A 15453-nucleotide genomic window follows, 5' to 3' on the forward strand; every position below is an offset into this window, starting at 1 on the left:
AAACAACAGTGTGCCTCATACAGAGCTATCTTCAGGATGGGAAGCTGGTGACCCAGTGCAAACCTAGTCAGGCCCAGGCGGACAGTGGGAGTGGAACACTTGCTGCAGCTCATGTTCCACTGCAGTGTGATGGTCTCAGCAAAGCATTTCCGTAAATTCTATCTGGCACCTCAGTACATATTTACTGAATGAAAACAGGAGAATGCACTCAATTGACAGAGTGACTCATTCTCAATTTTATAAATATTTCTTGATTGACTGATCTCATAAATTACCTTTAGCACCTTAAAGGGAAGTTAGTGTCTGAAGATCAGGTTCAGGATTTTTTTATTATTATTATTTTTTAAGAGATAAGGACTGCTCTATCGCCCAGCCTGGAGTGTAGTGGTATGATCCTAGCTCACTGCAGCCTCCAACTGCTCAAGCGATCCTCCCACCTCAGACTCCCAAGTTAGCAGAGACTATAGGCACGTGCCACCATGCCCAGCTACTTTTTAAATTTTTGCAGAGACAGAGTCTTGCTCTGTTGCCCAAGCTGGTCTCAAATTCCTGGCCTCAAGTGATTCTCCCTCCTGGACTTCCTAAAGTGTTGGGATTACAGGCATGAGCCATTGCACCTGGCCTGGGTTCAGAGTTTTGGATAAACATTAGGGCAGGGCTGGGGAAAATGCTGTGGAACGTGGGCCATGTCTGAGGGAATGCACTGAACACTGTATGAGACACATCAAATGGAGTTGATTGAGGAAAGCTGTGTTCTCAATGTTACAAAAGCACAAAAAAATGCCACCAATCTCTTTTCTCAGACCACCACAAAGAACACAGACATATCTTTTAAATAAATTCTAGAAGTTGTGCTCTAGAAACCAAAAGAAACATTGTTTCTCCCTTTGACAGTGATTTAGGATCCAGAAATTTAAAAATAGAAGTATTTTCACCATGTTACTTCAAACAAGTAAAAATTCAGATTTAGAAAAACCCTCAAACTTTTAGTGCTTTCTTCTTCTGAGAAGCAATCTCTCTATTTCACTAAACAAAAAGGAAGAAATAGTATGTCCCAATCACAAAGTCCGCTTTTCCCCATGGCTGGCATTTCCTCAACCTCAAATTCATAAACGTACCTAGTCGCACCACATCTCCACAGTCGGGATCATGAGCCACTTGAAATAAAGTTTCTTCCACATCTCTGTTTTTTCCAGGAGAGTCCATAATATGATGTATCTGTTGCTGTAAGCTTTTGGGCAATGTCATCAGCTGAGTGAACTGTCCTTCTGGGCTTTTATCTATCTGAAGGGGGGAACAAAGACAATGTCTATGGAAGTGCTTTAAATTCTACAAATACTCACAGACACAGGGCTTCTCTTTCAAAATCACACAGACATATATGCACCCACACCCCTGGCGAGGCAGCAGGCTAAGGAGACTCTCTTTTCTGAAACTGAATGGGTTCAGTTCAGGAGTCTAAGTCCCTTCAAAAAGGATAATTCTTGTCCTATAATATTGCATTTCTACCTAAGAATAGAAGCCACTCTCAAGGATCAATTTTTGACTTTTGGTTTTAAAATTTATATTTGTCTTAAATCCAGCAGTCAAAGGAAGTGGTGCTGCAGTTGACACTCATGGAGGCCGCGTCAAATCCGGGCACTGAGATGACCCCTCCCATTTCAAATGCAGGGAGACTGACGTGCCCTGATCACACCATCAATGAGAGTGAGTGGGATCTGAATTGTGTCTCCTGCCTGTAAGGCCTTTTAGTATGCTGTATTTCACAAACTGTAGGAACACACTGATGACAGAAACTAATCTTACTCACTTTTAATCCCCGGCACACAGTAGTTACTCAAAAAACAAAAAAGAAATGAGTAACTGAATCAATACAACTTAGTTGTCCTACAGCTACTATGCCAGTGGCTTTGGTTCCCAAAGTATTCTAAAACATATTAAGATGTTAAGATGCTGAAGATAAATGTATAAATAAAACATGTAAAACTATGTGTCGGACTTTACTCAGAAACCCTTGAATCAAAAGTTAGCCACAGAGCTGAGGCCAGACCTAGCTTTCCTAACTCCTAGTTTCATACACTGTGCCTCATGGAATGAATTTTTAAAAATCTTGTAAACGTTGATTTCCTGCCAAGTGCAGAACCAGTAACACTGCCCTCAATAGCTCATCACGTTATTTCCCAAGGAAGAATCTGTCTTGTATCCTTTTCACAAATATTTAGGTTTTAACTTCAATTAAGAGAACAGTAAGAAAAAATCAGATGAATGTATTACATTTTAGGCTTAGAGTTTACAGATATGACCAACTTTCTTAATAATTAGAATCTACTCACTCTACCATTTTAAAAATTGATTAAATATTTATTAACTATATACCAAATGGGCCAGGTGCGCAGGTTCACACCTGTAATCCCAACAGTTTGGGAGGCTGAGGTGAGAGAATTGCTTGAGCCCAAAAATTCAAGATCAGCCCTAGCAAAAGTGTGAGATATCCAGCTCTATGAAAAAAAAAAATAGCCAGACATGGTGGTGCAAACCTATAGTTCTGTCTACTTGGGAGGCTGAGGTTGGGAGGATCATTTGAGTCTGGGAAGTTGAGGATATGACGAGCGGTGACTGTGCCACTGCACTACAGCCTGGGTGACAAGAGCAAGACAGTCTTGAAAAAAAAGTATATACCAAATACCTGAATTTTCTAGTTTTGCCTATAAAAATCTATGCAAAGCAGGAGAAAATGTTATTATTTAATGGCTCCGTAAAGGTAGAGGGGTAAATATTTAGGTTTTTACCTAAATATTTGACATTTATCACTAGGATGGTTCTAAATTCACAGGACCCATCCTCTACTTAGCTTTGGCTACAAAAATGACAACAAATTTGAGTATTTATATAAACTAATCTTAGAAATGACATTTATGGGCTTATGTTTTGAGGCCACATATTGGGATTAGTTAGAATAAACTTATATTTCACTTATGCTTTACCTATGACGCTTCCAATGGCTTGAGTGACATATAAAAAAATTAGAAAGTAGTATTTGCCACTGCTTTCTCTTCAGGAAAATAATGCACTGGAATTTTCACTTGAAAGCATGTGTGTAAAGATAAAATATCAGGTGACATGGTTTAAAAATTTGGTAAATTCTCATTTTCCTTACACTAATTCTCATGAAAATATGAAAGTGAAAGCATTCAGCTAAATTGTGAAAGTTAAATTGCATTTTAAAAGCAGACATGGATACAATTATTAAATGTCAACTTAAGAAAAAAGCAGATAGATATGGAAAAAACCTGATATTGTATGATTCCTTTCATATGAACTGTCCAGAAGAGACAAATCTACAGAGACAGAAAGTGGATTAGTGGTTTCCTGGGGGAGGGGAGAGCTGGGGACTGCTAATGGGTATGGAGTGACAGAAATATTCTTAAATTACATTGTGGTGATGGCTGTGCAGCTCTGTGAATATACTATAAACACTAGCTTTTATGGTATAGAAGTATTCATCAATAAAGCTAATATTTTGTTTTGTTATTACTATTTTTTTTTGAGACAGAGTCTCGCTGTGTTGCCCAGGCTGGAGTGCAGTGGTACGATCTCAGTTCACTGCAATCTCCATCTCCCAGGCTCAAGTGATTCTCATGCCTCGGCCTCCCGAGTAGCTGGGATTACAGGCGCATACCACCATGCCTGGCTAATTTTCGTATTTTTAGTAGAGACGGGGTTTCGCCATGTTGGCCAGGCTAGTCTTGAATGCCTGGCCTCAAGCGATCCACCCACCTCGGCCTCCCAAAATGCTGGGATTAGAGGCATGAAGCTGCCATTCTCTCCCCCTGGCCAAAAGAGTAAAGAAAAAATAAAACCATATCCCAGGAGGAATGGCAGAGATGAGCACCACCTGCAGACCTAAAAGATGCAGGGGTAAGGCATATTTTATGTGTCAACTCAGAGCAGAGGCACAGCTTGAAGACACTGTCCTGCGAGGATGGGCTGTGCTACACATCCAGAATCAATCACCATTACACAGTACTATATTCCCAACTGGCAGAAGACATGGGCCTGGCAACCAAGGGTAGAAGGAGAAGTGACCTTATCATTCCCAGGGACACACTTGGGAACACTTTGTTTCCTATCACCACAGCTCTAGGTCTGTGGGTCTAGAGGTCCCAATTCCCAGAGAAGGGATGGTTCTACCAGAGGACACAGTAAGCATCCCATTAACTTTTTAAAGTTACGAATGCCACCCAATCCATTTAGAATCCCATGCCATAAGTCCAGCAGACAAGGCAATGAGTCACTACACTGGCAGAAGTAATTGGCCCTGGTCATCAGGAGCTGGGGTGCTGATACACATCTCTTAAAGGACCCCTTGCCCAATTTTTATGGTAAGAGGACAAATGTGGCGGCCAGGGTCCTCCAGACTCCTCTGAGATGACGGTCTGGACCACCCTGTCAAGATAAGCAGAAGTGACAGATGAAGGTGAAGGGAACCTGGATGAGTAGCAGAGGTGGGAGAAGATGAGTCTCAGTTGCAGTCTCAAGTCCAGATACAGCACTGGGAGCTGTAACTCAGTCCCCCAATCTTATTCTTGTAAATTTCCTGGGAAAAGAAACTGATGCGAAACTAGATCATGCAGACTTTTATAGGCCGTAGGGAGGATTCTGGATACCTTTATCTTCACAGTTGGAGAAAAATCCTAGTCCTTTTCCCTTGCTCAGTTTCTAGAAAGTTGGTAGACAGACACATTATACTTCCCTGTCCTCTAGCCAGAGAATAGAAGATCTCTAGAGAAATTCTACAGACACTGATATTTGAGATCCTCCAATAAAAGAGCCAGGTCCTTGGCCAGGTGCAGTGGCTCACACCAGTAATCCCAGCACTTTAGGAGGCCGAAGGAGGCAGATTGCTTAGGTCAGGAGTTCAAGACTGGCTTGGCCAACATGGTGAAACCCCGTCGCTACTAAAAATACAAAAATTAGCTGGGTGTGATGGCGCATGCCTGTAGTTCCAGCTATTTGGGAGGCTCCCGATTCAAGAATCGCTTGAACTTAGGAGGCGGAGGTTGCAGTGAGCTGAGATCGCGTCACTGCACTCCAGCCTGGGCGACAGAGAGAGACTCCATCTCAAAAAAACAAAACAAAACAAAACAAAATAAAATAGCTAGGTCTTTGCCTTATAATCCTATAGTCAAGCCCACCAGTTGACAAGCCTGATATACCACAAAGAACTTCCAGTCTGCATTTTAGTGCCTCATTCTTTAAAAACAGGCCAGAGCCAGGCACGGTGGCTCTTGCCTGTAATCCCAGTACTTTGGGAGGCCAAGGCGGGAGGATTGCTTGAGCCTAGGAGTTCGAGACCAGCCAGGGCAACAAAGTGAGACCCTGTCTCTACAAAAAAAAAAGTTAATGTCTCAGATCATATGGGTACAAATATATGTATATACACATATATAAAAAAACCAGTTGGGCATAGTGGCATGGGCCTATAGTCCCAGCTCCTCAAGGGGCTGAGGTGGGAGGATCACTTGAATGCAAGAGTTCAAGGCTGCAGTGAACTATGATCATGCCACTACACTGTAGCCTAGGTGACAGAGTGAAACCCCCTGTCAAATTAATTAATTCATTAATTAATTTAAAAAAATAGGCCAGGAAGGAAATTCAGACATTTGAAGAAGGCTTCTAACATAACAGACTAGAGTATAAACAGACAAGAGGAACTAAGAGAAAGAAACAATGTGAGAGAACAAGACAAAAATCTTCAAATGCTATAATAAAGATCATTAAAGAGATTAGGAGAAAATAATGCATCCATAATACAAAAACAGGATGCTATAAGAAAGAACATTTTGGGAAAATTAAAAATTCAGTAGAAGTGTTACAAAACCAATCAGAAAAATTCTCCCATAAAGCTAAATTTAATAAACAAAGAGACGGGGGAGAGAGAGAGAGAGGGAAAAGGGTTAAACCAGGAGGTCTAGCAACCACCTAACAGGAATCCCAGGAAGAACAAACTAAGAAAATGGGTATGAAAAATAATTACAGAAATAATAAAAAAAAATTCTTTAGAATTGAAGCTTATAAAATTCCAGATAGAAAAGACCCACTAAGGCTGGGCGCAGTGGTTCACACCAGTTAACCCAATACTTTGGAAGACCAAGGTGGGAGGATGGCTTGAGCCCAGGATTCGAGACTAGCCTGGGCAATATGGTGAAACCCCATTTCTACTGAAAATACAAAAACCACTCGGGCGTGGTGGTGCATGCCTGTAGTCCCAGTTACTCAGGAGGTTGAGGTGGGAGAGTCATTTGAGCTTGGGAGTTTGAGGTTGCAGTGAGCCAGGACTGTGCCACTCTACTGTAGCCTGGGCAACCGAGAAGGGAGGGAGGGAGGGAGGGAGGGAGGGAAGGAAGGAAAGAAGGAAGGAAGGAAGGAAGGAAGGAAGGAAGGAAGGAAGGAAGGAAGGAAGGAAGGAAGGAAGCCAGCCAGCCAGCCAGGACTGTGCCACTCCACTGTAGCCTGGGCAACCGAGGGAGGGAGGGAGGGAGGGAGGGAGGAAAGAAGGAAGGAAGGAAGGAAGGAAGGAAGGAAGGAAGGCAGGAAGGAAGGAAGCAAGCCAGCCAGCCAGCCAGCCAGCCAGCCAGGACTGTGCCACTCCACTGTAGCCTGGGCAACCGAGGAAGGAAGGAAGGAAGGAAGGAAGGAAGGAAGGAAGGAAGGAAGGAAGGAAGGAAGGAAGGAAGGAAGGAAGGAAGGAAGGAAGGAGGGAGGGAGGGAGGGAGGGAGGGAGGGAGGGAGGGAGGGAGGGAGGGAGGGAGGGAGGGAAGGAAAGGAAGGACAGAAGGAAGGACAGAAGGAAGGACAGAAGGAAGGAAGGAAGGAAGGAAGGAAGGAAGGAAGGAAGGAAGGAAGGAACCAAGTGACTGAATAATGAATGGAAAGCAGATATAAATAAAGAGGGAAAATTATTTCCACCCTAGAATTTGATATCTAGCCAATACTATCCATCAAAGGGAGGGTAGAATTTTCAGAGGTATAAGGTCTCAAAAATGTACCTCCCTCACACCCTTTAAGAAGGTAATAAAAGACAAACTTCACTAATATCAGAGTGTAAACCATGGAAGAGGAAAATGCAAGACCCACAAAACCAAAAACTAGCATAGGGGAGGCAAAGGGAATTCTCGGGGTGATAATGAAAGGAAGGTAGAGCAGTGGGCTAGAAAACAACCAGCCGAGAAAGGAACAGGGCAGGGGGCTCCAGGAAAAACATTTCTATGAAAAACAAGAAATGGAAAATACCCAATAAATTTGTCTATAATGGGAAGAGTTTTACAGATCTGTCAGAGTTTGAGGATGATTGACCTAAGCAACTGAAAAAATAAGACAACTATTAACTCCAGGAGAAACAAAGATGTACAGGAAAGGGAACTTCATAATGCCACAGCTCATCAATAAAAAAAAGGCTGTCACAATAAAATAAATATTGAGTATTAACCTAACCAAAAACATGAAATAACTTTATGTGAAGCATGAGGGCATGAGGTAGGAGGGGAAGAGATTGTGTGTGCTAAGTGCATGTGTGTGAGTGTGTGTATTGGTATATGAATTGATGGGGTAGTGTAAGACAGTAAAAAAATCCCCAACTTACAGGATGGCAAAAATAAAGTATAAGATTGAAAAAAAAATCAAGAAATAATAGTCAAAGCATATTATTTAGAACACGGTGGTGAATATCGAAAAATTAGCTATAGAGATAAAAGCAGCTGCCCCTGGTAGCAGGGCTGAGAATGTGGGAAGGAACTGCTCTTTTTGTTATAAACTTGAGGTATCATTTGGCTTTTAAACCATGTGCATGCATAAAACAAAAAACCTCAACCTGAACCAAATGTGGCAAAATCTCTTAAACCGAGTGGTGGGTATTCTCACATTTCATATGTCACTCTCTATTCTTTTCTTATTTTAAAACTAATTCCTATTTTTTTTAATTTCCTTTTTAGCTCTAGAAATTCCGTTACTCTATTACTCATTACATGTTAGTTGCCCCTATTATGTGGAGGGAGAAGAGCATAAACGAAGAAAAATACAGTGTTCTTTACATTAACGGAAAAAAAAACAAAAACCTGTGGCCCACCCTGGTTTTTATTTTCAAACAAACACTTAATATTAATTTAAACAACACCTTGATAAGAAAGTTTTATTTGATACATCGAAAAGAAAAATTCCCAGACGTAATAAACATAACAAGTGGGGAAAGAGAATTTTGAATATATATGAGCCCATTAATGTGTAACAAAACCGAACCTCTTGATACATGCATGCAAACATACACAAAAGTACATGTGAAAAGATGTGGAAGAACAGACAGCAGGCTGGGTGCAGCAGCTCATCTCTATAATCCCAGCACTTTTGAAGGCTGGGGCGGGCAAACTGCTTGAACTCAGGAGTTTGAGACCAGCCTGTGCAACATGGCAAAACCCTGTCTCTACAAAAAAATACAAAAATCGGTCAGGCGTGGTGGCATGCACCTGTAGTCCCAGCTACTCAGGAGGCTGAGGTGGGAGGATGGCTTGATCCCAGGCTGGGGGATGTTGAGGCTGCAGTAAGCCAAGATCATGCCACTGCACTCCAGCCTGGGCAACAGAGTCAGACCCTGTCCCAAAAAAAGAAAACAAACAAACAAACAAAAAAACAAAAAAACCCCCAAACTGTCAGTACAGTTACCTCTGGGGAGCCAAATGGGTCTGGGGATGGAATGAGAGTGATTTAAAAGTTTATTTTCACTTGTTTTGACTGGTAATTAATAGACATGGTAAGATTTTCCAATGGCAAAGAAGATACACATGGTGAAAATAAGTCCCTCTCCCACTTCTGCCCCTAGTTCCCTTCTCCAAAGGCAGCCTCTTATTACTAGTCTGTTACCTCTTAGCATTATTCCAGATACACAGAAGCCTATGTTTACATACAGTACTTACTTTTTGAACTATAAATGTTCTCACACCAGTCATGCTGTTCTACCCCTGACTTTCTTCCTGCAAATAGCCCTTGTCTTAGAAACAATGCAAGCTATTTTCCACATACAGTTTACCTCCAGCCGGCCTTGCTGGCTTTTATACACCACTTGAGGATTCTCCTGTAGTATGCTGCCATAGAGCTCTCGAAAGTGGGCTATATTGGGCTTCACAATATTCAGCACTTTTGTTTTATCCTCTCCAACCACCATCCGAAAGTCACCTAGTTAAAACAAAGAGATAAACACATCTTTCATTAAGAATCCACACTCTGACCTATGAATGACACTCCCCACACTGATACTGCATGGGTTCACTCTGGCAGGATCCCTCATCAAAACACTTGTTTTTCCTCCTCAAAATGTGGGCACTTTACCCAAGAAATGTGAGCTCTTGTTTGGAGGAAAACAGGGTCTCTCAAATCACAAAGCCCTTTATGCCAGTTAAATTTACAGTTACTTAGGTTCAGAAGGTAATCACAAGCGAGTAGCTAACTTGTTTTAGTTTTTCCAATGCAGACACTTCTGCACCTACAAAGTCCTGTCTCATGGGTCAAACTCTGCCTGTGGCCAACGAGGGAGACAGGAGCTGTGCACCATCACTGCAGACTTGTCCTTGCCATTGCTTCCTCATGGTTGACCTGTATGCTTATGAGGGCTTTTGAGGTACTTTATGAATATAATTAATCTTATCGTATTTTACAATGGCAAAATAAGGCTTAAAAGTTCTATAAAAGGAGGTACGCATTGAAGATGAAATTGAAAACAGATAGAACTTGTTAAACTGCAAGTGATGAGAAATGAAGATGTCACATTTGCCTATGGGATGAATTGAGCTGTAAAACAAGTAATTCGGAAAGACAAAAACATTTCTGAATCAAAAGAAAAGTGCCCCGCCAATGCCACGGACAACCATCGGCAAGATGGAGGAGAAAGGAACAGGAAAGTGGATACGCTTGAGTGCATGCCTACGGGGCTAATGCGAAATCAGAAGAGGCTGGACACACGCAGAACCTCCTGAGTCAAGCATGCTGAAAGCAATGTGGCTGAATCCTTTGTTGGAGAGACAGCAATTTGTCAGGGGGAGTGGAGGGGTGGCAAGTGTAGGCAGATACTCCAGCTGCTGAGGAATCTCCTGGGGCTAGGATGACGATATAATTTATCATCCAAACTAGGTCACTTCTGAGGGTGAAGGGATTGCTATAAATAATTACACTAGGACAAGTATAAACTGAGCAAACCAGGACATATGGTTACCCTTGCCAATTTCTTTTTTCTGGAGAGGGGAAGGGATCATAGAGGTCATTACTTGCCACAGTGGATTTTCCTAGTGCAAACTGTTGGCTTGTTTTAGAAAAAGTAAAAATACAAAGAAGACCGACAATATGTACTTCATTGAGTAAGGAATAAAATATGCTAGGTTTTAAGCTTCAAAGGACCAATTTACACTACAGTTTGGTGGAATGCAACTGGGGACTGCAAGCTTAGAAAAACAGACCTCCAGGCCGGGTGCAGTGGCTCACACCTGTAATCCCAGCACTTTGGGAGGCCAAGGCAGGTGGATCACGAGGTCAGGAGATCGAAACCATCCTGGCTAACATGGTGAAACCCCATCTGTACTAAAAAACACAAAAAAATTAGCTGGGCGTGGTGGCAGGCACCTGTAGTCCCAGCTACTCGGGAGGCTGAGGGAGGAGAATGGTAGGAACCCAGGAGGCGGAGCTTACAGTGAGCCAAGATCGCGCCACTGCACTACAGCCTGGGCAACAAAGCGAGACTCTGTCTCAAAAAAAAAAGCAAAAAACAAAAACAAAAACAAACGGACTTCCAAAGAGCCTCCGGAACCTAACCTTGGTGTACGGGGGGTCTGACTGTTCAGGTGAGTGAGCAGAAGTGAGTCCCAGTCCTAACAATCTGCTCAAATATGGACGACCTTGATTTTTTCACTATTATTTTGAAGGGAAAGAGAGTTGTTAGATAGTTAAAACCTGGGATAACTGATAATAAGGAGGTTGAGAAATCAGTCCTTTCACATATTGCTATTGACAGCATAAACTACTAAAATTCTTCTGGAAAGCACTGAAGCAAGAAACCCCATCTCCGGAGCAAGCCTAAAGAAATAAGCCAGAAACACAGAGTAAGAGGTAACGTTTACTGAGCATCTGGTAAATACCAGCCACTGTGCCAAGTGCGTTGCGGTATTGCTTCATTTCATACACACAGCTCTCCTCTCAGGTAGATAGGATTCTATCTCCATTCACATACAAGGCAACAAAGACAGAGATTAAGAAACCTGCTTAAGGTTTCCCACGAAAATACACTACATATATAAAATTGCTCACTGAAGCACTATTTATAATATTGAAAGCATCCCAAATGTCCAACAACAGGGGAAAGGATGCACTATGTTGGCATACTGTTACTATCACGGACAGTAATCACATCCAACAAGATGGAAAGTGATCACTTAATAACATGCAGTAAGAAACAAAGATACAAAAGTATAACAGGCCCGGAGTGGTGGCTCACATCTGTAGTCCTAGCACTTTGGGAGGCCAAGGCCGGGGGAATGTTTGAGCTCAGGAGTTTGAGACCAGCCTGGGCTGGAACATAGCAAGGCCCTGTCTCTATATAATTTTTTTTTTTTTAAGCATACCAAAACAAAAAAAAAAACTTCATAAAAAATGAGAAAAACAGGACAAAGGGACTATATAAAAATGCTTACTTTTGCTCTAATAAAATACATTTATTGTGGGTTTTTGTATGTGTGCTTTAATATGCTATCTCATTTGGTCATGGCAAAGATCCATAAAATAGGTACTGTTATTCTCAGTTTTACAGATGAGGAGATGGAGGTGAAAAGGTAACATGCCCCAGGTCCAACTGCCTCTCGGTATTAGGGTAGTGACATTTTAGATGATGATTTTACTCTTATAATTTCCCTCCATTTCCCTCACTTCTATAATGTTGGCATATTACTTTCTAGCATTTTAAAACAAATTCATGGGATGCACAGATGATGACTTGATAAATGTGAATGGAGCGGTGGCTGAGTTAACTTTCAACTTGTGTAAATCCTTATGTGTATAAAAATGGATTCCATTATCTTTGAAGAGATGAAATGTCATCAAATGCTGACTCTAACAAGGCTGGCCCTGAAGTGAAAGATCAGTTTCTAAAACTGTTGAATTCTAAATATTTGTGTCATTCCTTCTTTCTGTACATTCCACAAACAAAAAGTTCCTCAATTTTAGAGTCACTTTCCAAGAGAAGGATTTATCATTTTAAAATATCAAGAATTATGTTTTACAATCCAAATCCTCCCCCTAAAAGAACAATTGCATGCCATGATTAAAGGACCTAGAAAATACTCCAGGCTCTCGGAGAACAAGGACTGGGGCTTTTTTATGTCTGCATCAGCTCCTTGTGCACTGCCTGGCACAGGGAACACACACATCAATAAATGTGTGCAGAACTGAATATCTCTCACTGCTGTGCAGCTGAACTAGCTCAGCCACAGGGGATAGGAAGAAAATGGGCTTACGACTCATTTCTTCAGAACAAAATGAATAAAATCATGGGCACAGCATGAACCAGCATCTGATCATAACAATCAGTTTTTCTTACCTTCGGAGATTTGTTTGCAACAAAACAACAGCAATGGATTAAAACTGACTGCTGACTTTATTTTATGCCTCTAGAACTGCCAGTACAGTACAACAGGCATCCAAAAGGATAATTTCTCCTTGACCTTGAAATGATACAAACTCCAAGGCCTGTAAGCCACCTGTAGGTGGCCTTCCCTGTGATTCAGGCATGCAGCCAGCAGTCAGGGACCTCATTACAAGTGTGCAGATGTGAAGGGCTGCACAGTACAGCGGCAAGGCCCTGGCTTTCGAGTCTGGCAACGTCCCAGGGTGACTGAGGTTAAGTTACTTAAACTTTCTGAGTCAGTTTCCTCCTCTGTAAAATGGCTTAACAATCATAGTAACCTTACAAAGTTGCTTTCAGATTTAATGAGTTAGGGCAGTGGTCCCCAAACTTTTTGGCACCAGGAACAGGTTTTGTGGAAGACAGTTCTTCCATGGATGTGGGTCCAGGGGACAGTGGTTTCAGGATGACTCAAGCACATTACATTTATTGTGCACTTTATTATTACATTGTAATATATAATGAAAGAATTATACAACTCACCATAATACAGAATCAGTGGGAGCCCTGAGATTATTTTCCTGCAACTAGACAGTCCCTCTGGGGGTGATGGGAGACAGTGACAGATCAGGCATTTGATTCTCATAAAAAGCCAGGAACCTAGATTCCTCACATACCAGTTCAAATAGGGATTGCACTCCTATAAGAATCCAACGCAGCTGCTGATCTGACAGGACATGGAGCTCAGGCAGTAATGCAAGTGACGGAGATTGGATGTCAATACAAATGAAGCTCGCCCACCACTCACCTCCCGCGGTGCGTCCTGGTTCCTAACAGGGGGTTCCCAAGGGTTGGGGAACCCAGAGTTAAGGTATTAGAGAATGCTTTTTAAGCAGTAAAACAGATACTACTTATGATATGTATATAGCATAGTTGAAGGATGGAGGGTAGAGGAAGCAGTGGGTCTTGGAGATAATTACCAGCTAACTTTTCTGCCTTTGAACTGCAAGACTGCTGCCATTTCAGTTCAGTGAATATCTGAGTGGCTACAAAGTACCAGGAGCTGTGCTAGGCAATGGAGATCCAGGCTGGGCAACCCTAATCTGAACACCGGAAATGCAAAATGCCCCCTAACCTGAAACCCTTTGAGCACTGGCATGACACCACAAGTGGAAAATTCCACACCTGACCTCATGCAGTGAGTCGCACATATTATTAAAAATATCATATAAAATCACTTTCAGGCGATGTGTATGAGGTGTATATGAAACATAAATGAACTTCGTGTTTAGACTTGGGCCGTCCCCAAGATATCTCATTGTATATGTGCAAACATTCTAAAATCTCAAAAATTACAAAATCCAAAATACTTCTGGCCCCAAGTATTTCAGATAAGGGATACTCAACCTGTCCAGATATAGGCTCTACCTCAGGCAGCAAGGGGTATGAAAAAAAGATCATTTCAGTGCAGATTTTTATGTGGTAGTGTTTAAGGACTGCAGCCCAAACTGGATATTGATATGGCAAAATAATAATCATTTTCATGACTGTTTTTCAGATATAATTCACATACTATGTAATTCATCCATTTAAAGTAAATAATTCAGTATTTTTAATTCTATTTACAGAGTTGGACAATCATCTGTCCAATCTAATATTAGAATATTCCAGCCTCCCCCCAAGAAACCCCATACTCCTAAGTGATCACTCCCCATCTCCCTTCACTCCCCATCCCCAGCCCGAACGGAAACATTGCTGTCATTTTGGTTCAGTGAATATTTGGCTGGCTACAAAGTACCAGGAGCTGTGCTAGACAATGGAGATCCAGGTTGGATCTAATCTACTTTCTCGCCACAGATTTGGCTATTCTGGACATTTTATACACATTGAATCATATACTATCTGGGGTTATTTTTATGACCTTAGCAAAATGTTTTCAAGGGTCATCACACGGTAGTATTTATCAGAACTTCACTCCTGCTTATGGTTAAGTAATATACAGATGCACCAATTTTATTTATCCATTTCTCAGTTGATGAACATTTGTGTTATTTCCACTTTTGGGCAATTCATTATGAATAATGCTGCTATGTACCAGTTTTTGTGTGGACATATGTTTTCATTTCTCATAGTAGACATACAGGAGTAGGACTGCTGGGTCATATGGTAACTATGTTTCACATTTGGAGGAACCGCCAAGCTTTTTTCTAAAGCAGCTGTACCACTTTACAATCTTATCAGCAGTGTATGAGGGTCCCAATTTCTCCACATTCTCAACACTTGTTCTTGCCTTTCTTATTACAGCCATTGTAGCAGGTGTACAATGGCGTCTCTCTGATTTGGACTGGTATTTCCATTTCCCTAATACCTGTGATGTTGAACAACTTTTCATGTGTTTACTGGCCATTTGAATACCTTTTCTGAAGAAATGGCTATTCAAATCCTTCTCTTGTTTTTAAACTGGGTTGTCTTTTCATTGTTCTGTTGTTGTGGTTGTTTTGGTTTTTTTGAGACAGAGTCCTGCTCTGTTGCGCAGGCTGGAGTGCAGTGGCATGATTTCGGGTCACTGCAACCTCCACCTCCTGGGGTCAAGCTATTCTCCTGCCTCAGCTTCCCAAGTAACTGGGATTACAGCTGCACACCACCACACACAACTAATGTTTTATATTTTCAGTAGAGGCAGGGTTTCACCATGTTGGCCAGCCTGGTCTTGAACTCCTGACCTCAAGTGATCCACCAGCCTTGGCCTCCCAAAGTGTTGGGATTACAGGCGTGAGCCACTGTGCCCGGCCCTTCCATTG

General features: G+C 41.8%; 1 protein-coding gene across 7 annotated transcripts in view; it reads right to left on the reverse strand.

The window, feature by feature from the left end:
* LOC105477710 (TAM41 mitochondrial translocator assembly and maintenance homolog) overlaps positions 1-15453 on the reverse strand; it is a 123602-nt gene that overhangs the window by 85218 nt on the left and 22931 nt on the right. For all 7 annotated transcript variants that reach the window (XR_003017087.2, XM_011734375.3, XM_011734372.2 and 4 more), the window contains exons 5-6: positions 9080-9225; positions 1119-1284 (exon numbers count right to left, since the gene is read on the reverse strand). Coding sequence is in view for 6 of the 7 variants with exons in the window: in XM_011734375.3 (XP_011732677.2) it covers positions 1119-1284; positions 9080-9225 (312 nt within the window). In the remaining variant the exon portion in view is untranslated. The remainder of the gene's footprint in view (positions 1-1118; positions 1285-9079; positions 9226-15453) is intronic.

This window comes from Macaca nemestrina, chromosome 2, assembly GCF_043159975.1.
Source record: "Macaca nemestrina isolate mMacNem1 chromosome 2, mMacNem.hap1, whole genome shotgun sequence".
Classification (NCBI taxonomy): domain Eukaryota; kingdom Metazoa; phylum Chordata; class Mammalia; order Primates; family Cercopithecidae; genus Macaca; species Macaca nemestrina.